Source organism: Chelmon rostratus, chromosome 19 (assembly GCF_017976325.1).
Source record: "Chelmon rostratus isolate fCheRos1 chromosome 19, fCheRos1.pri, whole genome shotgun sequence".
NCBI classification, from domain to species: domain Eukaryota; kingdom Metazoa; phylum Chordata; class Actinopteri; order Chaetodontiformes; family Chaetodontidae; genus Chelmon; species Chelmon rostratus.
In genome coordinates this window covers 3174633-3201275 of record NC_055676.1, presented here as the reverse complement: position 1 = coordinate 3201275, position 26643 = coordinate 3174633, and the positions used below count along the sequence as shown (strand labels likewise).

At 41.4% G+C, this 26643-nt stretch overlaps 2 protein-coding genes across 4 annotated transcripts in view; both read right to left on the bottom strand.

The window, feature by feature from the left end:
• The window catches only part of LOC121622953 (WD repeat-containing protein 7), a 106294-nt gene extending 86274 nt beyond the window's left edge, over positions 1-20020 (bottom strand). For 2 of the 3 annotated variants that reach the window (XR_006007807.1, XM_041960037.1), the window contains exons 1-14: positions 19882-20020; positions 18251-18422; positions 18022-18128; positions 17236-17314; positions 16668-16842; positions 15767-15843; positions 15233-15352; positions 15001-15146; positions 14666-14768; positions 3901-4048; positions 2454-2569; positions 2128-2260; positions 1230-1450; positions 249-444 (exon numbers count right to left, since the gene is read on the bottom strand). Coding sequence is in view for 2 of the 3 variants with exons in the window: in XM_041960037.1 (XP_041815971.1) it covers positions 249-444; positions 1230-1450; positions 2128-2260; positions 2454-2569; positions 3901-4048; positions 14666-14768; positions 15001-15146; positions 15233-15352; positions 15767-15843; positions 16668-16842; positions 17236-17314; positions 18022-18128; positions 18251-18409 (1780 nt within the window). In the remaining variant the exon portion in view is untranslated. The remainder of the gene's footprint in view (positions 1-248; positions 445-1229; positions 1451-2127; positions 2261-2453; positions 2570-3900; positions 4049-14665; positions 14769-15000; positions 15147-15232; positions 15353-15766; positions 15844-16667; positions 16843-17235; positions 17315-18021; positions 18129-18250; positions 18423-19881) is intronic. The other variant, XM_041960038.1, reaches the window with a different exon arrangement.
• Positions 20021-21612: 1592 nt separating this feature from the next.
• Positions 21613-23121, bottom strand: LOC121623379 (homeodomain-interacting protein kinase 3-like). The gene has a single exon (XM_041960651.1). The coding sequence runs from the start codon at positions 23119-23121 to the stop codon at positions 21613-21615; it is 1509 nt and encodes a 502-aa protein (XP_041816585.1).
• Between the last annotated feature and the right edge of the window lie 3522 nt (positions 23122-26643).

Genomic DNA, 26643 nt, shown 5'->3' with positions numbered 1-26643 from the left:
TCTCTCTTATCTTATCTTTTCTTATCTTATATGCTCTGCCTGCACCACAGACAAATATGAAAATTTGAGTGACTTGTTTTGGAGCAGTTCAGAAGTTGCCATAACCACGTTGCAAACCAATTTATTAATTGGAAAAGGTCGAGAATAGTAAGAGCACGCAATCACAAGTTTCAACTAATGCCAGTGGATCAGCATTTACACACAACTCCAACGAGGAGGGTGTGCTCTCCTGGTCACCCAGTTCTCACCTGTGTCCATCTGCCAGACGTAGACAGAGCCATCTGAGCATCCGACCACCAGGTAGTCATCTGCCGGACGCCACTTGATGACCTGGATGGGGAAGAGGTGTCGCGACGCCAGCATGATGCACTTCCTCTCCCTGAGACTGAGCAGGCCGACGGAGTGGTCGCTCGCCACAGAGCAGACGCAGTGCTGCACCCGAGTCTGCAAAGGAAACACAGCGCGAAACATGACGACCCAAAGATCCGTACCTGAGGACATGATGGAAGACACTGACAGATTAGTGGAAGACAAGACTGAGATGGATCTCCTTATTGTAATATTCTTGCTTCCAAAGTTTTATCGCACAAGGGCGATATCACTACACTAAATTAGTCCATCTCCATCATTTTTTTGGCTTAATCAACTCACTGCTGAGACTAGAACAGCAGACCAGCTGTTTGCTTTATCAAGAAACTGAACTAATTCCTCACAGCAAGAGCCAAATTAGTTTCATTATATTTAAAAAAACTTCACAGAGTTTCCAAAAGCAGGCAGATACAAAACATCCACTGTCTTAATTAAAGCATGTGTGTGACAGGTCATTATAGTTCAGCTCTAACAGCACAACAGCATCTGAAATCTGATCTCCACGGCAACAACACAGGCCTGACCATTTGATCTTAATGTCAGTTAAACAATACGATGTTTTCATTTGGTTTAATGGGCGACTGTGTGTGTCTGAGCATTCAACTTCTGACCACAACGACACAATGCCATTAAAGTTATTTCCATAGTAACAACAATGAAATCACCCCCATAACATTTAAATCTAATGTCAGCAACACAAAACACGACTGCCTTTCAGGATATCCATCACAAACAGACGCAACAAACCACAGGCAGAGAAAAATGAGCCAAAGACAAACAAACTACACAAGGCTGAGAAAGGAAAGAAGTCTAGTGGGCTGTCTGTGACAAGAAGAAAAGTGATATGTCAGAGGTCTTACGCTGCAGTTTTCAGGCGGGACGATGAGCTGGGTGATCTCTCCTCCGTGGACGCAGAAAATGTGCTTCATCTCTCCGGTGAAAATGTCCCAGACGATGACAGAGAAGTCCACTCCCCCGGACACCAGCGAGCGCTGGTCGTAGCGAGGGGAGATCTGGTACGGATACAGGACGCACGTCACCTTGTTGCGGTGACCTCGCAGGGTACGATGAGGCGGCCAGCCTGCAGGACAGACGGACACAGACATAAGATACTGAAGATGGATGATGGGAATAAAACATCTGGAGTCTGGGTCATGGGTTCCCATCCTACTCTGGTGCGGTTTGTTTGTGGTGTGAAAGACAGAGGGCACAAGTGGAGTGTGCAGGATTCTTTGTTTTCTGTCCAAGTCAAAAGTCTTTGAAGGGACGCATGTGTCACTTTATGGTGTGCGAGCAGCTCGTCGTACACGACTTTTTCATCCTGTCTCTTCCTGTTCGTCATCATTTGTGATACACACGGTTGAGCTGCAGTCTGGATGAACAATGCTTGTAATCAGTCGTTTCTTGGTGAGTTACGGCACCAGAGAAGATAAATAAACACGTGGGAAGCATTAAAGTGCAGCACGACTTGTTGTCAGTCACCAGACATGTGGATGCATGTAGGGTCCAGCAGATGACCTGACGGTGCGGTACAGCATCACCAAAACTGTCCAGTCAATGAGTTACTTGCAAGTCCATCTGACCTCATGTTTACAGCTCTTGCTTTGTTTTTAATGACTCTGTGTGAACTCAAAATGGACCAGAACAAAAGTATCATTTCTTTCCTTAGTTCAGACTAAATGAACTGAACTGGCTCAGCACTCATTAGTAGTTTTGGTGGCAGCCCTAGTTTCATCAGTGTGGCCCTCCCGCCCTCACCTCTCCTGAGCATGTGCTCCCCCTGCAGCAGCTGGACAATGGCAGTCTGAGTGGCGGGAACCAGGATGATGCTGCCGTCCTCCCTCCCGCACACCAGGCGACCCTGAGAGGGGATGTACACGCTGGCTGTCACCTGAAGGAAGAAAAACACGCATCGTCAGGAACTGAACAGCCAAACTATAATGGCAGTTATCCAGTTAGCTGAGCTGTGAACTGATTCAGAATCACAGCTGGGGGGGAAGAGAAAATGAGGAGAAACCTGAAATGAAAACCAGAAACAGAAACATCTTTTCCACCTGTACGACTGTATGACTTCTAAATCAAACCTTGATGGGCTCTTCTTTTCCAGGCAGGACACTGAGCTGGTCAATGATCCCTGCAGACACCGGGGTCAACTTATCAAACGCCTCCTGGAGACTGATGGTGGATGACACCTGCAGCTCTGCACAGAGACAAAGAGACAGATACACAGTCAAAACCACAGAGAACAAAGTCATTAGTTTAGAGACCAGCTGAACTCAAGTCTTGTGATATAAAACAATAAACTTAAAGCAGATAAATTATTTTACACAGCACATGCCATATTTAACTTGTTAACGACTATTATTGATGCCAACATCTTCTAACTTAATGGATCACAGTGTGAGACACATCAGGATCCGAGTGGCTTATCACCTCCACCAAATCATTTCCTGGGGGAAACACTGATATGACCACTTTAATCACTTGATTTTGGTTTGATCAATTCTTCCAATTAAAAACAGAAAGGTAAACATCCTCTGTCTTTATTTCAAAAAAAAAAAATAATTCAAATTACGTTTAATTTATTTACACTGGAGGCAAGTAAAAAATAAACATTTTTTGGTCTTCTTAACTTTCCTTTTAATAACATTAAATTCATATTCGCCAATTCATGAGCCCGAAATAAAAACATAACAATAATCAACAACATTGACTTCTACCAGTCAATACTGCCATGGCATATTTTGGCCACTAGATGTCACTCAGCCTCCATCTTTCACCAGCACCACTGTCTCAGGGGATTTACCTCACTAAAACACTCAAAAAGGCACATGTCAACTTATCACTATCATTAGTCATGAGTCAGTGTTGAAAAGATTTGTGGAGCATTTCTCAACTATATGAAGACCATGGACAACTAGTCGAGTGCACTAAAGCCTTGACCACACAGAGACTGATATTTAACAAAGCAAACATTTTCCTCTGCGTTCGAGCTTCTCATTCACACACAAACATTTTTTTCAGGTCACTGAGACAGAGATTTTTAAAAAACCTTCTTCCTTCCTTCTAAAGTGCAGATTTTTCAAAAATCCAATTTCTGTGTGCCTGTGTGTACATGTAAACCCATGATCGCCTCAGGTCACACATGCACATTGCTGCTTTGTGGAATGAGCATGCGTCTGAAGCAGCAACAATGGCGGACTACTGGTTAGATCACAGCACTGTCATGACTGTGTGCCAGAAAGGTGTTAAATTACTACAAATAAATAAATAATTACTATTGTTTGTATTTTGAAGTAGCTACTACCAAATTTTAGCCTCTATCTCCACCTTCTGGCTCAAGACCTGTTATCCATGCTCTTTTGCACTTTCTTATAGAAACAAGACTCTTTTTGTAGAACTAGACTAGCAAGATCACTGTAGCATCACTGTACGAACACCAGTGGACTGTGTGTTTTTGTAGTTAATCAAGACCAAAGTGGCAGTTTTTCTCCAGGGAAGTTACTGTGTCATGTCAGTCATCATCTGTACCTGCAGAGGTGGACGGCAGATGCACAGGCGAGGTGTCTGGGATGCTCCACAGGGACAGTCTGCCCGCTGAGTCCCCCTGGATCAGCAGCTTATGGAAGGGCTCCCGTCGGCCAAAGAAGAACCGAGTCACAGGAGGACAGATCAGGAGCTGGAGGATGGTGGGGGGAAAAAAAGACGTCAAAGTCTGGAAACCTGACCTTCAGCCCAAACTTCATCAGAGCACTCACAATCTTCTTAAAAATTTTAGTATTTTGTCTGTCTGAGGGCCATGTGAAGCTGAAATGTTTGATTTTGCTCTCTGGTTGCCTTCATTCAAACAGCAACAACACACAGCAAACAGCATGAAAACAGAACCACACATTTCTGATTCACCTGGACAACCGAGTCCTCTCAGGGCTGAGAAACATGTAAAAATCATTCGATAGTAAATACCGACTGACTCTAACATGCTGTTCCGGTTTTACTATTCAGGTAAGGGCTGATAGAAACAGTGGTACATGAAGTGTAGCAGCAAAATAAAACCAAATGTAGCCACTGAAGAAGTCCAACAATCGCACCCAAACTGTTGCTCATCAAAACGTGCTAATGTAGCACAAAGGAAGGGCTGATGGGGTTAAGACTACAGCTACAGATAGGATGACGGTCATGTGACTTACCATGTCTGACCTAATATTAAAACGTTTTTTATCCACTGAACCCTCAGCTGTTTTTGTTCAGTTTATTTACAGGCATCGTCACCTTGTGTCTTAGCTTGGCATGCCACATGTTAGCATTTTCAGAGTACGTTAGGCTACAGCCATGGTAGCAGCTCTGTGAGTCTGCACTTAGACACAGCGGTGCTTAGTGCTGAAAGCTAACGTCAGCATACCTACATGCTCTCAGTGGCAATGCTAACATGCTGATGATCAGCAGGTATGATGTTGACCACGTTCACCCTCTTAGTTTAGTGTGGTAGCATGCTTACATTAAATACAGGTGAGGCTGATGGGAATGTCATTAGTTTTGCATGTACCTGCTCATAAACCAAAGAAAAGACAAAGTTCAACCTGATGATGGTGCTGGAGGAGGAGTTAAGGGATCGCTAAAGTTACTACAATTCATCCTGAGGGAAACATGAATGCCTCTATCAAATTTCACTGCAATCTATCCAATAGTTGTTGAAACATTTCACCAGAAAACAAAAAGGCCAACCTCATGGTGGTGCTAAAGGAAAAATCAGGGAATCACCAACAGCTGCCGAGATGTTTCAGTCTGAACCAAAGTGAAGGACTAACTAACCAACAGAGCAACACTGCCATGCTATTATAGGTATTATAAAAAAAGAGCGACCCATTTAAAACGATTATGATTTTTTAACAGGGCTGTATAACCTCGAAAGCAGAACCCATACGTTCCAGGTTCACTTTTTTATAATGACCATGTTGATTGGCTTTAGTTCTGTCAAAATAAACAGCAATTTCTCATAGATTTTCATCTACTTGCTTGGAGAATATACACAGGAAGCGTAATGTTAGCAGTGGGCAACACCTGCACTCAATATTCCATTTACATATGTGCAATTTTTGTAAATTCTGGCTTTACTGAGTTATGACTCTCACAAACTATGTGTGAAATGTGAATTTTGATGCCAAATGCAGGTGAATATCATGATCATCTTTGTTTTTGTTTGTTTTCATCACATATAGCCTTAATCAGTCACATGACTGACATCATATTCGTTCTTCCAGTGTCATCAGAGGGAGTGGATCAGGTGTCCTTCACAGCAGCTACCACTGTCCTTTAACAGGTGAGTTTTCCTTTGCTTTGTTCAGTAGCACTGTGAGGTGTAATGTCTGCCCACTGAAGGAAATCATGGACAAAATCAAGAGCCATAGACAGTTGGGTCAAATCTATCACTCTGGATACATGAGAGTCTGACGGGTTTAAACATGAGGTAGGAAACTCACCAGAGCTCCAGGGTGAAAGTAGGACCAAGTGGGAAAAAAGGTCAGTTTTGTTAAGCTAAAACCTGGGATCATTAATAAATGTGAGGACAACTCCACGTGATGGTCTAACTGCTTTACGAGCCAGCTAGGCTCACAGAGTGGGTGCCGGTGTCTGCTGCAGTGTGTCCTCGTGCTCTTCTGAGCCGATCAAGAGTCTGATGTTCTGTGGCTCACTGATTTTAGACCTGACCTCTATCGGAAAAAAATAACTGTTGGAATTATCAGACATAATTTTCATTTTGTTTACATTTTAAACTGCAACATGATCAGTCCAGATCAGTCAGATGGGAGGAGGGCAGCGTAACTTTTTTTCCCCACAAAACGGGAAAATCCACCCCAAAACAGAACTAAATTGTGTTCATTTCAAGCTGTAAATTTTGTCCAGTGGTTACTGGAGTGATAACTCAAGAAACAGAAAACTGAGGTGTCTATGCTTGTAAGATCGTAAGCAAAAAGTCATGCGATGACAAAGGGTACAAAAGAATTTCTTTTTATGTATAAAGTTCTCAGCTTGTATGATATAACTTTGTAGTGGTTCCTTGCGATGACTGTAATGCACATACAGCCCATTTTCACTGCAAGAATGTAACAAAGCCTACCATTTAGTCATCGTTACATGTTTTACTATTGTTCCATTGTTGCCAGAACTAAGTCTGGACACTGCTCAAGAGGAGATACTAAGGTCTCAGCAGTATGCTTTACATACTACAACTTACTACATGTCCTACTACAAGTTCAAAACACTGAACTGTCCATACCTGTTCTGAATGGCCATGGAGAGGCCAGGTGTGATGAGTCTGACAAATAAAGATATGACGTCTGCTTGAAGGCATTCATGGTGTTGCACTTCACTGCCCATGAAAGTAATGGAAGTAGTTGAAAAAAAAAAAAAAAAGCTTAAAAGAGAAGTCCAAACCCTGCCCACGTTCATACCACTCAGTGGAACAACCTGCCCACACAGTTTTCACAGTTCCAGGTTAATTCCTGCAGTGGAAAAGTGCTAAAAGGGTGTTTGACCAAAGCGGGCCACTTAGCTGAAACACGCCTGACACTTCATGCCAATCAATCAACTTGGCAGTTCTGCTTCAGGGCGGGCTTTCCTCTTCAGTTCTTTGGTGAGCTGGATTAACATACAGCAGCTCATCAGAGGCAGTTAGTTCATCGCACCACACTGTGGCAGGGACTGATAACCCTCACAGTTCCGTGGCGTCACACCTGTCCAGGTTAAGACACAAACAGTGGGTACTGCTGCTATAGTCAAAAGGCTGAGGACAAAATACCCTGATTTGAAGCCTTACAGTTGTGGGAGAATTAAAAAATGGATTACTAAACAAATCTAACCTCTAAGCTTATATACTACTAATTTTGGTTTGTTTCCTCTATTAGAACACGAACAAGATAAGAGCCAATTTCCTAAAAAAAAACAGTGATTAATTGAATCTTTAACAAATGGCTCATTATGAATAAGGTCTTTTCAAGGAGCTGCTGGCAGGTGGAGGGTTGTAATGATCCATCGCAGTGGTAATGGTGGACTGGATGAAACCTAGTGAACCTGCGGGTGCATAACGAGGATGGGTTGCTGTCACCACAGCAACCAAAGCATCAGAGAGGGTATGCAAAGTGCCACCAATGTTTTGCACGCACGCAGGCACACACACACACACACGCTCGGTATAAGATGTGAATAAATAAATCCAACACCAGTGAGTCTTATGTTTTGAACAAACAGCACGAGAGAAGTGGAGAAAGACAGAGAGAATATCAACCCACAGGGACTAGCAAGGTTTTTGTTGGTGTTTGTTTTGACCGCCTCTGTGCTGCAGATGGGTGGGGTTTCCATCCATTCATCTGGATTAGTTTTTTGGCAAAAATTCTAAACTTTAAATTGAGTCTAAAACTACAAGGGACATTTCCACCATGGTTGTTAATTGAGGATGATGTGCATTTCCACAGCATTTCAGTTTTCATTCACTATGAAACAACATTGTTATTTGATCAGTGTACAGCTTCTGTCATGGAAGTTAAATCTTCCAGTCTTCTGGGAAATGTAGCTTACCTTCAGTCTTTAAGCATTATATCATGTACACACTAAAGACCCTTTTACAGGGCTCTCATTTTATGGTGTCACATGCAAACAGCAGCTGCAGACGGACATCTCAGCTGACTCGCAGAGTTTAGCATTAGCTTGCAATTCTTGTGAAATCTACTATGGGGAGTCCTCATTTTATCTGACAAAATCCGTCATCAGCTAGAAATGAGAAGCCTTACTTATGTGAGGATTCGAAGACCTAGTGTTTTCAAAAAAGTGCCAATTTCGATGGTAAATCTGCCACCGTTATCACTGTAAACTCCATCTGTGCAGTGCAGATTTGTCTGTGGAAATGTACATTACTCTAAATTTATCAGAGTAACAAAAAAGCATGGAGGGAGTGCTTCAACCAACACTCAACACTATTATCTGCAAATCAAAAATACAGCAGATCAGAAATAAGGGACTCCATTTAATAAAATATGTTGAAGTAGGATGGCCTGTCTTTGTTATCAAGGTCTGGGCCTCCTCGCAGATGAGGTTAATAAGCTTGAAGTTTCCAGGAGTTAAATATACGTTACTTTAAATCAGTGCTCAACAAGAATCACTGGACTGGGAATGAAAACGTGAGTGCTAGATAATTATAGATAGTTCTGACCACTACAGGAAAACCTTGCATATACAGCATTCACAGAGGGATGAAACAAACACAAAAAACATTTTGCTATCAGCTGTTGAACCAGGTCTGATGACCACACACAGAAACACCATTTCCTCATGTCCTATCTGTATCTGATACGCCATTTAAAAGCTGCATCCCTGATACTGAGCTTTTATTATTTAAATACACATAATCTGAATCCTACAGTTCATCACTGTTCTTAATCTGAATCTTGTCATGGCAAGAACCTTTCAACTCTCTCATGTCCCTGATATATCTAGTATCCATCATTAGTGTTTATCCTTTGTGATTCAAGTTCACAGACAAATGTAAAATCTTTGTAGTGCAAAGGGCCAAGAGGAGATAAGCAACCGAATGTAATCAAGTAATGTTATCCCTATCACTTCCTGCTGTGTGTCTTTCGTTTGTTACAAACTCAGGGACTCAGCCGGTCGTTATTTAGTTAAAAAGCAGCTTGGGGACTTTGCATGCATCTTCATCAGTATGAAGACAGATGAGGGGGTGATGGTGCTTTTTGAAGAGGAGTTTTGTTTTAGTGGGAAGAGAGCATGAAATCAGGTGAACCAGAATGAGTTCAGTCTCTCAGTCAGGCAGGAGGGAAACCAAAGAGAGGAGCAAACAACACAGACAGTTCGCTTTCCTTGTCATCAACTCAGCGGCTCACAGTTCTGTTCCAACACTCTGATAAAATAAGTAAAAAAGAAGATGCTACAGTGTTAATTCACAACAGCTGTACACATGCAACACCTGTCACAATTGCTTTTAGTGATTTTTGTTTTGGTTTTGCAGACATCACTATTTTTAATTCTTTTACTAATTATGGTGTTCCCCAGGGGACAATTATTGGACCATTGTTGTTTTTCTATACTTGATATACATGCTCGTTCAGGTAATATCGTACCAGTACATTTTCTTTGTGTCAGGGATTCCCACAGCCTTTTACAGAGGAGCCCCCTCCTAACCTGAAATAAATACCACCACTGCTAACTTCACAGGAAGTTATTCTACTTTTATTAAATCTTTAACTTCAAAACATTAGGTTTTGATCAAGCTTTAGAGAAAATGGGCAGTGGCACAGAGCATATGGCCATGCATCTAAAGAGTGCGGCTAATGTTTAAAGCAGCCATATTATGACTTTGGGGTTTTTTCCCTTTCCTTTAGTGTGTCATATGATTTTTCTGTGCATTTAAAACATCTGCAAAGGTACCGAGCCCTCACCAAACACCAAAGCGCACTGAGCAGCTAATGATAACTGCTATCATTACTGCCACCGTCAGTTGTGTTGTAGGTTTGAGTGTAAAGATGGACCTGATGTGAAATCTTTCTTTCAACATAAGATCCTGTTTTTTCTTTTGGCTCTTGGGTTTACTGTTCCTTGTGGAAACCAAAAAAAAGTAAAAGAAAAAAGTGAAAAAGAGAATAAACCTTTGGAAAGGGCATTATTCTTTAAATTCCTATGGTTATTTGTATTACTAGTATTAACTGAATGTATTTTTTTTTCTTACTGCTCAGTTCTTACTAAATGATTAATGCTTTTCACACTTTCAAGTGCCATTTTTGTGCTTATAAAGACTTTTTTTCTCAATAAAAGCATCAATTTATAATAATAAATGGAAGGAGGTCAAATTCCCTCTAAGCCACTCTTATTTACACACAGTAAGGATTTCACACATGTCAAATGTAAGCCCTACAGACATCAGTTAATCAGTCTGCAATAATACTGTTAGTTGTGCAAACAAAGATTAGAGCCACTAGCTGCTGTTTCTGAACACAGCGCAGGGTGAACATGAGCCGCTGAGGGGATGGTTGTGTTATCACTGCTGTTCTCACAGTTTGCTCCTCTCATCTCCGGTCATTACTTTCTGGCTGAGCTGCAAAGTTACAATTCACACAAAGACAAGTTGACCATAACCCTTTGTTGAAACAAAAGCGGTCTAAATCTCACACTCTCGTCATCTCCAAAGTACATTTGAAACCTCACGCTGATCTTAACTCTTTCACCCAACTATACCCGACACCAACCTCACTTAAAAGGACCACACCACTGTTTTTTTATAATCTATAATCTATCACAGTCAACATTTAGTAATATTAGATTAAATCATTGAAATAGACTCATAAAAGTGATCATGAAGACGATGCCTCAATCACTTACCTGGCAGACAACTTGTCACCAACAATTCTAATAACCAGTTAATCATTTAGTCATTAATGATTCCCTGATTTCAGCCTGTGTGAGGATTTACTCCTCATCTATGTCTGACATCATTGTAAAACGAGAATCTTTGGGTTTTAGACTGCTGAAAGACAAAACAAGACATCTGAAGACAGGTTCTTGGGCTTTAGGGTGGTTTGGAGGCATTTTTCACAATTGTCTGACTTTTTATAGATTAAACATTTAACCAATGAATAATAATGAATAACAGTGACATTCAGTGATAATGACAAAATGTATTTGCAGCACTAATGTTTTGTCAGTTTGTTCTCATACTCTAATATGTTTGCAGCAGGAAATTCTGTAAAGAAAAATGCCGCATTCAAGAATGATCTGACTTCTAAGAGTCGAGTGGCTGCTGAACAGCAACATTTTCTAATACAAGAAACAAAAACCAAGCAATCTGCCCTTGTCCATCTGTGTATGGTTTGCTCATTGCTTGTCTTCTGGGCTTAACTTTACAAATATCCCATGAGTACAGGACACATTCAAATTCTTGATATTCGTCAGTAATATGAAGAACAATTTGTAGTCAGTGGGCGAAAACATACTCAATCACTGGAATGGTCCTTTAAAACTGGATAATGCTTTACTTTCATTGGCTGATATCTAACTTTAACCATTTTGCATACACTCATGTGAACATTTGTGCTGATTTTGTTTAAAACGAGCAAAATGGCATGAGTTTGGAATTAATGGGGTCTTGTTTGTAAAGATTATCTTTAAACTAAAGGATACTAAAACGGTACTGGTATAAATGCTATAATTATGTCCATTGCAGCTTTTGCAGCTCAGCCAAGAAGGTGAACCTTCTTGTTCCTGCCTTTGGCTTTCAGTGTGCATTTTCTGGGGCTTACTGGTGCCTCTATAGGCCGGTGGTGGTAAAGCAGCTCTGGGGTGTAGAGCTCCAAGTCGAACTCGCTGGCAGGGAGGCACATCACCTCCACAACCACCTCCTCCTCCTCACCTCCTTCTCCTTCCCTCTGAGAGGAGTGAGGAGGTCAAAGGAAGGAGAGGGCAGCATCAGAGGACAGAACAACAAAAATAACAGAATGCACAGACAACAAATAAATACTTACAGGACACAAAATTATAAATACACATCTGACAACAACATACTGAAGGTTAGAAACTAAATAGAACAAACAAAACATCAAGAGTCAGGCTCACACATGGACTAAGCCAGACCAGTCACCATCTCATTGAAGACTAAAAGGTACTGTTTAGCTTAGGTTTAGCTTAGTAAGCAGCAGTAGCAAAAATGTTAAATTTAGTACATTTTCATTCTGCTTATTAAATTCTCAAACAAAATTTAGTATTCAAATAATGCAGAGTCTTGAATAATAGCCAGCACAATCAAATCAAGGCTGGTCACTAATGACTTAGCTCTTCTTTCATGGCCCACATGGTAAATTCAGCATAATGTACATGTCCAGAGCACTCATTCCAACAGCGTCGTGTCAGAAGCTACTTCCTTTGATATAATAAGCAAATGAAAATAGCATTTTTGCAACAAAAGGATTTTCTTCCTTCAATAGCCTTCAAGTTACCATGAATGAAACTTGGCATGTCCTGCAGAGGTTTAAATTGAAATACCTGCTCACCCACTGCAGGGCTCCAATGTCCACGATTAATTGGCCCTAGGTGACGTTTCGAGCATGACTGCTCTTCATCAGACTCAAGTGACGGTGCACAATGCCATCTTGATACGTGTATGATACAGCTCAATCTAGGAAGCCATCAGCTACCACTGACTATGGTTTAGCCTCTGGGGGGAACAGCCAACGTTTCAGGGCTTTCAGTGGAGCCAGTGGACGTCCCTAGATCAACAATTTCTCCTCCATGCCTGTCTTCATTGTTATCAGCTGATTAGCAACTTCACTTTCAAACTTGGCAACAACTTCACAGTTCAGCTAATCTATATAGACAGATATTTTTAAACAGATTTTTAGAAAAGCTTGACAGCCGGCGGCTTCTGACATTGCATATCTGTCAGTGTTTTCCTCTTCTTTTGGACTCCACATGGACTGTTTACCTGCATATGACCAAAGCCCACTCCCATGTGACGGTTCATGCTACTCGCACTTCAAACAGACTACACACAGAAACCAGAACACTTCTCATACCAAAATCTTGTCCCTTGCCTACAGATTCTGTTCATATGCAGACATCTGTCTATAGAGATTAGAAACAGTCACATGATACAATCACCAGCAGTGGACATTAAGAGCTCTGCGGTGCGTGAGTTGTTTATTTGTTCATTTCAATATTTCCCCACTTTCAGCTCAGCACCTGCCCTCTTTGGTTTGGACGTGCGGCATATTGCTAGTTGTTCAAATAAAAGCTGAAATGAGCTGCTGGAAGGCTTTCAATGTGAAACATCTGTGTGGTGTTGAGTTTCATGACTGCGGCTTAACAACGACAGAAAAAACAACAAAGTAGAACACAAGAGACAAGAGAGACGGCGCAGTGTGGTGTGTATGACATGACTCTGTTGTTGTACTGATGGAGTTAATCTTGTGGAAATCACACCAAATTTATCGGGACAACAGCTGAACATGGAGGAAGGATTGACTTGTGTAGCTACATTTTGACAGTGCATTCTGAAGGCTGTGACCAAAACACACAAAGTGTTTCTTAAGATACTGTTGTTACTGTTGTTTTCAGGATCTTATCCTCTGGTTTTTGCATCACGGCTGTTCTTAACTATTCTATTTTTTCCGCCATGTTGTGCCTCCAGTTCAGTAACATCTTCACTTCTGTAACTTCACGAGGGGCTGTACTTAAACTGTGAATGCTTTACGCTCTACGCCTTCTATAGAGAGTATGACTATAAAAGTCTGTTAAGCTCCTCTGAGAGGATGGAAATTACAGAAGTAACACTTTCACTTTACAACTCTTTCCTTCTCACCTTTTAAAAATGACTAGGTCTAATCAATGTGCCTGATGTGAGCCCTGGTGATCCTAAATCAAACAAAACACCATCAATACGAACAAAACCCAGTAAGACGGCCAACACACGACCACAGGACAATGACACACAGCTACCAGTACAGATGACAAATGCATTTATGTCCCACAGCTACTGCTCACTGCAGCGCAGCAATTTACAGGATCACATTAGCTAGCATCATTTTAGCTGAATTATTTAACGCATGTTTGAACAACAGAGCCCTGATCAAGCAGGGTTATATCTCTGGAAAGCGGTACCTCAAACAGCTAAATCATTAGCGACTGTCTATCACTGGAGGGAAAAGAGAGTTTAAACAGACTGAGGTGAAGTCCAGAGTAAGTAGGTAAGACCACAATTACACCACAATATCCTTAAAAAGAAATGTCTAAAAAGACTACAGCTGTTTAGCATCAGCAACATGTTTCTCTGATGTGCAGCAGGAGTGTCCAGTCGACACTTTTCTGAGCTGCTCCATGCCTACCAGAGCACTCTGTGAAACGATCTCTTTGAAATATTTGTAATATAAACTGTCATGCACAAAAATGACAAAAGCCTCTTCTCCCCGTGGCTGCTCCCCGTTAGGGGTCGCCTCAGCTCATCGTCTGTTTCCATCTCGCTGGCAAACCACACCATTAAATTCTGATTTTGTGATGTACATATTTGACAAAAGCTTTGTTTCTAATATTTTTGTTGAACACTGCAATGTGGCATGGAAAAGTCTTTATGTAGCTCCCTTTAGATAAAACATGAAACATCCATCATGTGTGGTGGAAAATTAAATGAAACGCTTGGAAATTTCAGCAAGTTCATGTCAGCTCCAAACTCTCCGGTGAGTTTTAAAGTGTAACATGTGTTTATGATGAACTGATAACTGGACAGAGCGACGGACGGCGGACTGACCTGTTTATCTGAGTGGCCTGCAAAGCTGTAGATCAGCGGAGGGATGGAGCCTTCTTTGGTTTTCCCAACATCGCTGCGGAAATGTTCACTAGCAGGCAGACAGCTGAGGAACACACACACACACACACACACACACACACACACACACACACACACACACACACACACACACACACACACACACACACACACACACACACACACACAGTCACAAAGACTCATGGAAGTCTCATAATGTCTCTGCTTGCACAGCTCCCATGACTTCAGCTGAACATGATGGTGAGTCTGTACTCTTCTTCTGTGGTGTTCACGCCATCAGGTGATAGTGGGTTTACCTGGCGGGCAGCTTGTAGATGTAACTGCAGCCGTCTTCGGTCCAGATGATGACTTTGTCCGCGGCGATGAACTCTCCTCCGGTCCAGGCCTGGTCGTTGTCACTGGCCACTGAGCAGAGCAGCGAGTAGTCACCTGCATCAAACACCTGAAACACATATGTGAAGCAAGGGCTGAACTTTCAGGTCCATGCAGTACTGTACTCCAGTGCTTCGTGGTAATACAGGTTCTTACCCTCCAGTACTTGGAGCAGACGACCAGCAGGCTGCTCTGAGTGAAGGTACAGAAGGAAATACTCTGACAGCCCTGACAGTAGATGGGTTTGGACTCTTCTTCAAACACAGGGTCCAGGTCCTGAACACACACACACACACACACACACCACACACACCACACACACCACACAAACCACACAAACCACACAAACCACACACACCACACACACACAAATATTAGAGCGTGAGCTGATAAGCATATCAAAATCTGAGACTGAAAAAACAATAATAATGTGTCAGGGGACATCTGTTTTCATTTGTTTCCTGACATTTCAATTTTACTGTGGAAAACTATTTTTAAAGCATATTTATTTTTTAAGTGTATGAACAGTGACCACGTATTTTCACATACAATTCTGAGCTAAAGTAAAAAATAAAAACGTTCCATAGCAGCCAAACTGTAAAGGGCTGTGTTCACTTTGATTTGTCCGGCAGCATGCTCAGGTCTGACACATGACTGAGGAACTGTTTAAACATCTGTACGCCAGTGTACCTGCATCTTGCTGACCTCAGCTGTGATGATCCAGACCTTCAAAATCCCCGTCACTGAAACTGCCACCACCGTGTCCTCTATACAGACAGACAGACAGACAGACAGACAGACAGACAGACAGACAGACAGACAGACAGACGAGCACTGAGTCAAAGTTAGCGCCGCATGGTTTATCATACACACCACGGCCTGTTAACCGTTTCCATGATAGCATATTGACATTGCATACATTTAACATGCTACCATGTGTGTCAGCATTAACCTGAAAGTTCGAGTTAGAAGCAGAAAGCACTGGTGACATCTCTGCTCATAGTCTCATTTTTCTGACATGCTTCAGTTCCATCAACCTTTTGCCCCATTTTTGGCAAGGGCGGATGACAAGCTAGGATCCATGATGAGATGATGAGTGTGGGGATCATGATGTTATCAATGCCACTTTTAGACATTTTTTCTCATTGTCGTACAGTTCTGAGTGCAAAATGAAAAGAACGAGTGGAAGATATTCATGACACGATTAAATGTTTAACAAATGTTTTTAAAAAGGACTCAATGCTTGGAGAGAGAATCTGAAAGAAGATATTATTAATTATTATATTACTGTTTAAAAGCACAAACACAGGCTTTCAGCACAGCACTGAAACTGATAGTATGAATTAAGACCTGTTAAAATGATCCAATCCATTAATTATAGGTCGCATAATATCGAAAGAACCGATCTACAATCAATTAACCACAAAGAATCAGTAGGCCTACAAGGTAGAGAAAATAATAATAATGCTCATAGTAATTAACATTATCATCACTGTCACAAACGTGTGGTTATCCTCTGTTCCTCCTCTAGAGGAACAAATCTCATCGGTTTAATCCCCTCTTCTTTTCCAGCTCCACCTGTGTCTCTCACCTTGTGTTCGGTGGGATCGGATGATGCTCATGGAGCTGATCCAGTCAGGAGAGATCTTCGACACCAGCGAGTACAGGACCTCCAGGCTGGTGGCGTCCACCACAAGGATTTCTGGGTAATGGCCGTTACAAAGTAGACGTCCCTCCCTCTGAGTGCCAATGGTGAACTGATAGAACTGGTGAACCAGAGAGGAGCAGGAGAAACATGGAGGAGAGACAGAGAGGAATTGACCACAATCAAATAACCACTATCTGATGAAAATACAACACTTTTCAACTTTCCAGCAGCCCGTGGCGTAAATCCTCTTCCTCTCCTGCTGTGACTTTAATATGAAAAGACAGCAGGATGTGAATGAAAAGAGTATTTAAAAAGCCAAAGTGTGAGCAGCAGAGTGGTGAGTATGACATGACTTGTACTGGTGGAATAGTGATAGTATAACGGTAATCATACACCACTCAGCGGTTTTTACCCATCTATGGCCTGTACTCGTTTGTGTTTATGTGACACTAAGCCTCTATTTGAGCACCAGCTTGTATTTGACAATTCAAGGGACGCCAGTGTGTCATACCTGTATGCCGGTGTGGGCGCAGGCCAGCTTGGTGAACTCAATACAACGTCCATCATTCACATCCCATAAACACATCTCTCTGGAAACATTACAAACGTTAGTTAGACATGAATGAGTAGGGAGTGATCTGCAATTAAACTGATTTTACATTCTGAGGTATTCAGAAGTTGTGTATCATCTTGTCTGTTTGATTAAGTTTTTTAATTATTTATGGTAACTGACAAATACATTTGGTGTCAGTTAAATAAATACAAATAAAAAAATAAGTTGATTTAACATTGTAATAATATTTAACAGTGATAGCACTTAAAGTGGTTAAGTATGTTTATTTATAGAGCACATTTAAAAAGAACAAACGTTGGTCAAAGTGCTTTATAGACTACTCTTATAAGAGGACATTAAACTACTCAATCCTTCCATATTGTTTATAAGACCCTCTGTATACCTCAATAGTGCTGCAACCACTAATAAACTGATCAGACACATGACATGAAACTGTCTGATTGCAACTTAGAGAAATTGAATGAAAGATGATCTAAGGAACTGAAATGTGAAAGAATTAATGGTTACGTCTGTATTTCAGTCACAAGTCAGTATTGACACAACACACAACACAAATTTAGACAGAAACAGACAAACAAATCAATGTGAGAACAATAAAAAAATAAGAAACAAAGTAGAAGACATCTGAACAACTGCTGTACAACAAAAACAACTGTTCAAACAATCACCTTCTGATAGATATATGTGTGTGTGTGTGTGTGTGTGTGTTAAAAACGTACTCACCCACTCTCTGATGCACTGACGATGTACTGTTTGTCATTGCACGCACTGGCTTTAGACAGACAGGTGATGGAGGCTGTGTGACCAAACAACATGGCCCTGGGACAAATCTGAGCACAGAACAAAAGAGAAGCAAAGACCAACAGGAGGTTAAAAGAAGAGTAAGTAAGAGATAAGTACCAAACGTGCACACAGTCACTACCGTCACCACCACCTTCACCCTCATCAGTACCTCCAGCTCAGGTGTCATGTCCCACAGGCAGATCTGTCCATCATGGCAGCCGGTGATGATGGTGCTGAAGTCATCCATCACCAGCAGACTGCTGATGCAGTGGGTGGGAGCCGTGCGGCCCCACAGCACGATAGGCAGAACCAAGCTGTTCCCCGACATTATGCTGATTTGTCTGGAGGGAAAGAGCAACAGTTAGAGAGACAGAGGGACACAGTGAGACAGATGCAGTGAAAATGCTGAGGCACCCAGATTTACAGTACAAACACCACTGTGAAAAAATGGCCCAGAAAATTGCATTCAGACAGCCTGACAGTCTTACCTGATGAGAATATCTTCATCACTTTGATGCAAAAAATTCTACAAATTCAACATTGCCATAAAGCAGACCTGTTCATTAACCACACTGTAGAATGATGTTTCTAAACATTGGGGTTGGGACTACACCACTTGTAATGATTTGCAAGCTATTTTAATAGTTTCTAAAAGATATGGTCTTGCACTGACCTACCAGCAGTATCTGTCATGTTTTAATGTCTCAAGGAGGCCTTTCAGTTTTCTCAAAGTGTAGAACAAAAACCATCATATGAGGCACATTTCAAATGTTATGATTCGAGCCACTGGAGCAGCCTGTCCATCAGCCTGAGAGGAGCTGAAAGTGTCACATGTTACCTGTGGTTTATGGCCATTACATGACTTATTTGTGGTAGCTTTTATCCAGTTTTTGTTTTTATTTTCACTATGTATGTTCATTTCATTCTTTCCATGTATGATCTGTTTTCCTGTGTCTCAGTCTTCCATTGCTTCAATGCTTATAGCGGACAATTTTGTATGAAAGATCCTATAAAGAGATATCATAGAATGATGGATAGATTGATTGATCGGTTTATTGATACACATCGGTTGCTCAATGTTCAGACGGGATCGCGGGGCATTTCTAAAACTTGATGTATTTTATATGTTGATACATTTTTCCACCAAGACAAGCAGTTTACACCATGGCCGGCTAAAGATGCTAAACACATACGTTAATATGCTATTTTACGCTTAGCATGTTAGCACATTATTATGTGTACAGACAGCACAGTAAACAAGCCGACAATAACAGTAACATTTCTCCCCGTAAACGCGTACTAGGACCTGTCAGATCAGTACATTAACGTGTTTGTTCTATGTTATACACAAATACACCGTCAACGAGTCACGAATCACATTCCGGTCACGAAGACAGGCTCAGAAACAGCAGTGGCCCTTTGACTGAATTAGGAGGACACACTTTCACGTGAAAACATCAACGGGTCGTGCTTTGGTGCTTCTTATGAGTAATTCATGCTAACCGCTAACGTTACATTCGGGGTTATAGGCTGCGTAGCCAGGTTTAGAGAGTAAAGGGGGGTGCATTTAAAGCAGCCAGCTGCAGGACAGTCACTGACATCTGGGAGGAAGCAAGCAGGGGAGAATTCTGCAGATAACTTATCGTCCTGCTACCTGTCAATGATCGGTTGGAGGAAATATTAGCTGTGCAGTGATCTATGAAGTGCTAACGCTAAAGTACACCTACAATGTCGCGACTACCGGGTTAGCAACAAGGCTAACGGAACCAAAACACACTGTTGACAATCGTATATACGTACCAGAAAAAGCCGTCCTACTGTATCATTTCCTTCTAGTGAAAGGCTTATCGACTAACTTTTCCCTCCGTGCAAAATAAAACCAGAAATTATCCTCCTTTGCGGCTTGTGTCTAGCTGCTTATTCCACCGACAGACCAATCTGTTCGGTCAGCTGATCACGCGACAACTGAGAGCTGCCTTCTTCTTCGTCGAATACATTTCCGGCAGAATGCATGCTGCCAACAACAAGATAAGCCCTGACAAGCTGCGCCAATGGCATGAAATGGTATACACTTCCTGTCTTCTGAGTGGGCGTGGTGGTGGTTCTTTGGCCCTATAGTCACTAAGGTAAATATAGGAGCCATTTTTTACAAGCCACATGTCCTCCGGACATTCTGACGCTAACGTGGCGTTTTTCACACTCCAAATCAGGAGTACAAGCAGCACAAAATGTCATGATGAAGAGCCTCCCCAGTCCTCCCCTCCAACTTCTCCACAAAGACAAAACATTTTGACGTAGGAGAAATGAGTACACTCTGATAGGAGGTACGGTTCTCTCACTGGAGGCTTTAGTTCAGGAGGTTTGCTGAACCCAAATCTCACTGCATACTGCCTGCTCTCTGCATACTGCCTGCTTCTAACCACCTCAAGTTGTCATGGCAACCTCTGACCTGAACCTCTGACCTGAACACACACACACACATACACACACATACACACACACATGCATGCACATACAGGTAACTTGATTACAGACGTACACACAGAAGACTTAATGTGATTACAGCTCCTCAATCATTGCTCAGTGAAAGATGATCATGTATGTTGACAGAGATGGCTCCCCCGGCAGTAGCCCCCCGTGTCCCTTTCAAAATTTTGAAAGGGACACGGGGGCTGCTCTAGCTGATCAGCAGAGGAGAATAATATGAAATATTATTCATATTATTCTCCTCTGCTGATCAGCTACTCAACACTGTCCACACCTGTCCACCTGTGAGGTACCAAACGATGCTGCAGCTATAGACTCCATGACTCACTGTCTTTTGTCAGTAAATAAATGGATAAGAAATCATTAGAATAAAATAAACCAACATGCAATAAAAATATTCGTAAATGCAATTAAAAATATACCAGAAATGAAAATATGCTAAGACAATAAACATATACTTAACAATAGACAATAAAATATACCAGTGAAATGAACCGACAGCAGCTGAAATATACTAAAATGTATACAAACAGTAAACAATAAAATATACCAATGAAATGTACCAATATACTAAAATGTATATAATTTAATTTAACTTTTGTGCTTTGCTTTGTATTTTACTTGATTTTATGCATTTTATGGTTTCTGTTTTTACCTATATTCTACTATTTTTATTTTTCATGTCATGTTATGAATGAATGATTTTTTTTCAGTCTTACTCTAGCTTACTTTTACTGTCGTCAAGGTCTCAGTTCTCATCCTCTTAGACCAAAGTAAAGGGTTCAATGCGATTGACCACAATATTTAAATCAACCATTGTTAACAGCTGGTTGCTCTTTCTGACTGTATGTTAAACTGGTTTAAAACATCAAAGGGAGATAGTTTTAATTGTTTGATTGTGCTGTTTTTATTTATTTATTTATTTTCCATCTTATGCATTGTCTTTATTTTCAGATTCTTTTTTTTGGTTGTTGTTGTTATTTTGCCTACTCGGTCAAAATGAAATACGCAGAGATGGTGTAAAGATGATGAAGTGATTTCTGTTCACTCAATAACATCTGCTGTGCAGCAAGTTGCAAAATTCATCTTGGGGAAGTTGCGGAGTCTCTTGAACCACCGGTTCCTGGTTCTGACTTGACTTCCTTCATCGGCGTTGTTGATGCCAACTGGCTGACAATTAGCAGAAGGTGCCTTATTTGTGCCAGGTGGTTTCTTATCGGCTTCATGTAAGCCGGCGGTGGCTGGTGGTGCATCATCATTGCCAGCAGGGTTTCTGTCAGCTGTGGCTGTGGCCCTGTGATTTGGGCCAACAGCAGCGGTCTCACCTGAGTCGACTCTGGCAGTGATCTCTTGTTCACCCGGAGGTGGGTGATCCAGACCAGTAGCAGATTCTTGATTACAACTTATCACTTCGCTGGATGTCACAAACTGGTTGAATATCACTGACGGCTGATCCAGTTGGCTGTTCTTAATTGTCAAACAGGCTGCTTTCACATAAGTGTTGCAGGTTTGCCGTTTGCCCGAAGCTAAGTGTTTCATTGTGATAAAACGGTGTCCTAAAGCTTCGCTTGGGGTGATTCGTGCACTAGGATCCACACGCAGCATGCGTTTGAGGAGGCTTAAAAAGGCCAGTTTGTCCTCAGTACCATTCTTCGCCCCTGCGCGGGTCATCATCACGTCATCAAGACTGGTAAAATTGTCAGAAAAGTTGACTTCTTGTGCTTCCGCTCTTCTAATCAGCCTCCATGGAGCACCGGGGGAATGCTCGTCCTTGCTGAAGTATTTCCAGGTATGAATCCCAGCGTTCAGCAGTTGATCGTCAGGCTGACCCTGCGTCTGCACGATGAATTTCAAGACCTCATATTCACTCCGAAATGCATACAGGTGCCTGCCCAGGTACATGTAAGCCAAAATGCAGCCGAGGCTCCACATATCGACAGCCTCATTCAATGGGAGGCCCAGAATGACCTCTGGGGCGCGGTAAGCGATGGCTTGCATGGTGCAGCCAGGCCTTATTTTGGGAACCGGAACGGCCAAACCGAAATCAATCAATTTCAGCTTGAAGGGCTGCAGCTTCTGATTAACCAGCATTATATTGTCTGGCTTGATGTCTGAATGGACCACACGTATGCTCTTGAGGGCATTAAGAGCCACCAGCATCTGCTGCGAGATTACTCTAATCTCAGACAAACACAGTGGACGATCAAACCGCTTCCTCACCAGATCACAAAGACTGATGTCCAGCATCTCAAACACCAGACAAACATGTCTCTGATATGTAAAATGCTCAGTTAATCTGATCAAGTTACTCTTGTTTTGGTCGAGGCTTTTTTCGAGTTCTTCAAACATCCTCGCCTCTCTTTGACCAACCGGGCCAAAGGATTTCCGCACAATCTTCACGGCCACCTTCTCGTTAGTGCCAAGGTTTATGCACTCGGCCACTTTTCCATAAACACCCTGCCCCAGGAAGTTTTTTATCTGGTACTGGCCTGATTCACTGGACAGGATGTCGTTTATCTTAAAAACTACTTGCTCTCTTGATGTCTTGGCCATTTCTAACAGTTAAGTTTCTATATATAATACTGAGTGCAAATGTTACTGTCTGATGTATTTACAAGAAATTTGGGCATTATTCAATATTCATATCCCTGCTCTGTAGTGCTTTGATCTTGTTTCATTGACTCGTGACGTCACGACCAACCGTGACGTCACTAGGTTAGTAAAAAAAAGTGAAAGTGAAATATCTAATTATTAACTGGAATTTTTAACTGAGGTTTTAGGATCAAAACTAGTAAAGGCGGAATATGACGTGAAGTAGAAACTGCCGTCGCCAGCACACCTGTCTCTCTCAGGTGTCACCGACACCGTTTGCCCGAAGCACAGTGTAACGTGACGGCGGATCATGTCGGGTAAAAGGTGAGGAATAAAATTCAAATGAACCACAAGTTAGGCTTCATATTTGATATCTAATAATATAAATAGCACGTCTTACCCTCTCCTGCTCAAACCTCGCTTTAAGGTTGGCTGTGCTCCGTTTTGAATGATGTTTATTGCAGTCAGTCTTGTTTTTTAGCACGTTGATCGCACGTCTCGTCTCGTATTATTATTATTGTTGCTATTGTTTTTGCTATTATTATTAATAATATTTTTTTTTTCTTTCTTTCTTCTTTTTTTTTTTTTTTTTTTTAGATTAACGTCCGGCCAAAACATCGGAAAGACAGAGGCACCGGCTCTTATTGTTAGTAACATTATACTTGGGTAAGCAATGTTCTCAGTCATATCACATGCTTTGAACATAGTTGTTGTTTTATGGATTCACATTTATTATTTCTCACATTTTTCGCCCCTTTTTATTATGTTTTCTGGAAAGGGAAAAAACAGCTGTAGATATTGAACTACTGCCCAAATAACTGGAAATGTTTTATTTTTATTCTTTGTCAGTATTTTCAAAAACGTACTATTTTTTTAAACTTTCATGACAATAAAGCCCTTCAAACTGAACGTAAACTTTCATCCATAGCCCCCATCACCGTGCCGCGAGCCTCCCCAGTCCTCCCCTCCACCTTCTCCACAAAGACAGAACATTTTGATGTATGAGAAATGAGTCCACTCTGATAGGAGGTACGGTTCTCTCACGGGGGGTTTTAGTTCAGGAGGTTTGCCGAACCCAAATCTCACTGCATACTGCCTGCTCCCTGCATACTGCCTGCTTCTACCACCTCAAGTTGTCATGGCAACCTCTGACCTGAACCCACAGCCACAGCTGGGACCAATTCAATAATCAGGGACTGACTACCTCTGATATCTGCTGTTTCCTCACATTTCAGCCTTTTTCAATTGTCCGCTGCTTCACCATACTTTCTCCTAGAGACTTTATTCAAACTTGAAAACGTAGATAATTTTGTCTGCATAAACACACACACACACACACACACACACACACACACACACACACACACACACACACACATACACATACACAGTTTTTGCACAAATTGCACTTGGGTAGAAATTGCACATGGCATGGTGGGTATGGATAAAGTGATGACAGCATTTCTAACAAATTGTGTTGATATTAAGATGTCACAACCAGTTGTAACCAGTAGAGGGAGCTGGTAATGAGGAGAAGCGGGAACGTACTGAGTGAAGGGCATTCTGGTTAATAAAGTTTGGAGATTGTTAGCTCGTGTAAAAAGAACGCAAGTCTCATCATTTAAAAGATGAACAAAACACAAATCAGTGTAAAAAAACACTCTGAATTTAGTTGAATTCAATCCGAACTGTTAAATAAACCAATGTAACACATTTAACAAGGTCAAGAAACTTGGCTCAGCAGGATTTGTCATGCTTTACTGTCATTACTGAGCCGATGAAACATTACATGTCTGGCTGCCTGACAACTTACTTTAATTACATTTTCCTGTCTGTTGTGGTCAAACATTGTTTGGCTCTAAGTTACTGTGTGGCTGCTCAGCATGTAAACAGGCAAAATGCTGAAGGAGCACACAAAATGTAATGTGATTGCAACCTTTTCTGTTTTGTTGCATTTCCCATCATTTTCTGCATCAGATCCTCAGTGTTTTTGAAAGGTGCCACTGGCTTGAACCTGCCAGCTGGCACATTTTCAAAGACAATTCTGTCTAATTTAAGACAAATTCTACAGTTTATCCAGTTTGTGACTGTTTGAATGTCATGGAAGCCTTCATCTTTGAGCTCTGTCCCTCTGTCTGTCCCTCTTGGTGTGTTTGTAGGTCAGATTTTGGGATGCCACAGAGGCCAGTGGCAGTGTGATGATGGAAACTGTATCCCTGATATCTGGAGATGTGATGGAGGTGCAGACTGTCTGGATGGATCTGATGAAATGGGTTGTGCAGGTAGGAATACTTCCTGTCCCTGTGCAAAAGTAAGAAGTATTCTAATAAATTGTCTAAATTAATTTAAGATGGTTGTATTTTCATTCACCATAGCTGTTTTCTTGTGAGTCTGAACACCATATTTAACAAGTCAACAAGACGAGCTTTAATAGAATCTGCTGCAGTTAATTTACACTGATTTGAGTTTCTGCTTTTAGTCAACAAACCGCTTCACAATAATGACAAACAAATGGCTGTTTGTACAAGATGACAGAAGAATACTGTTTCCTACAGTTCACTGTTGAGTCATTTTTACAATTTTCCGTGTTAACACACAAGCATGACTCCAGAACAGTCGGTAACTGCAAACTGTGTAAAACATGAGACCAGAATGTGATCGTTAATCCTTTTGACATTAACTCCAAAGAAAAACAGTACAAAGACAATAGATTTAATGTTTTACCTCATCAGCTTCCTTGATTTTTTGTGAATATCTTCTTATTCTGAACTTGATGCAGCAACATGTTGGCTCAGTCATTCACAAGCAAGGATGGAGCGAGGTTCACCACTGTGAACAGATGGCTGTAGAGAGGATGTTACTACATGGGCTGATGGAGTTAGGTCGTCACCTGGTGGACTTACATTCTGTCAAAACATCTTCCTGATGTAGGATATGAATTCTTGTACTCTCAGCCTTTCTTTCACTTCCACCCTCTACCACCACCAGAGGTCCCCATTTACCGAGAAATCTTTCCATTATGCTTTCTTTAGAAGTGAGAATGAAATGATTTTTGAAATATTTCTTGTTTCCTTCCTCCAGTTGAATAATGCTGGCACAAAAAAACGGGAGTGTAAGGATTTGTATTCAAGAGAAATCCTTGTTATGCATCTGTTTTTGAGAGTTTTCACTGTGAAGTATTGAATTCAAGTTGTTTCTCTGTAAATCAGTGTGTTGAATTTACTCTCCCTCAAACCATAACCTCATCTTTAAGTTTTTATCCAAAGTCTTACTGTGCCATTTGTTTGTAATATACTCATTTGTATATTGTATCACCTGTGTGTCTGTCTATATGGATTCACTGTATAGTAATTTATCTAAGCAATTATGAACAACTTTACATTGTAGTGAGTACTGCGAGTACTAGACTTGCACGATTGACAAAATATAACCAGACACTGTTTGAAGTTTTTAAATATTAGTTCAGTATCTGGTCAAGATTTT

What these genes read in the sequence shown, in the direction of transcription:
- LOC121623379 (XM_041960651.1), bottom strand. Translation starts at nt 23,121, where the DNA reads ATGGCCAAGACATCAAGAGAGCAAGTAGTTTTTAAGATAAACGACATC.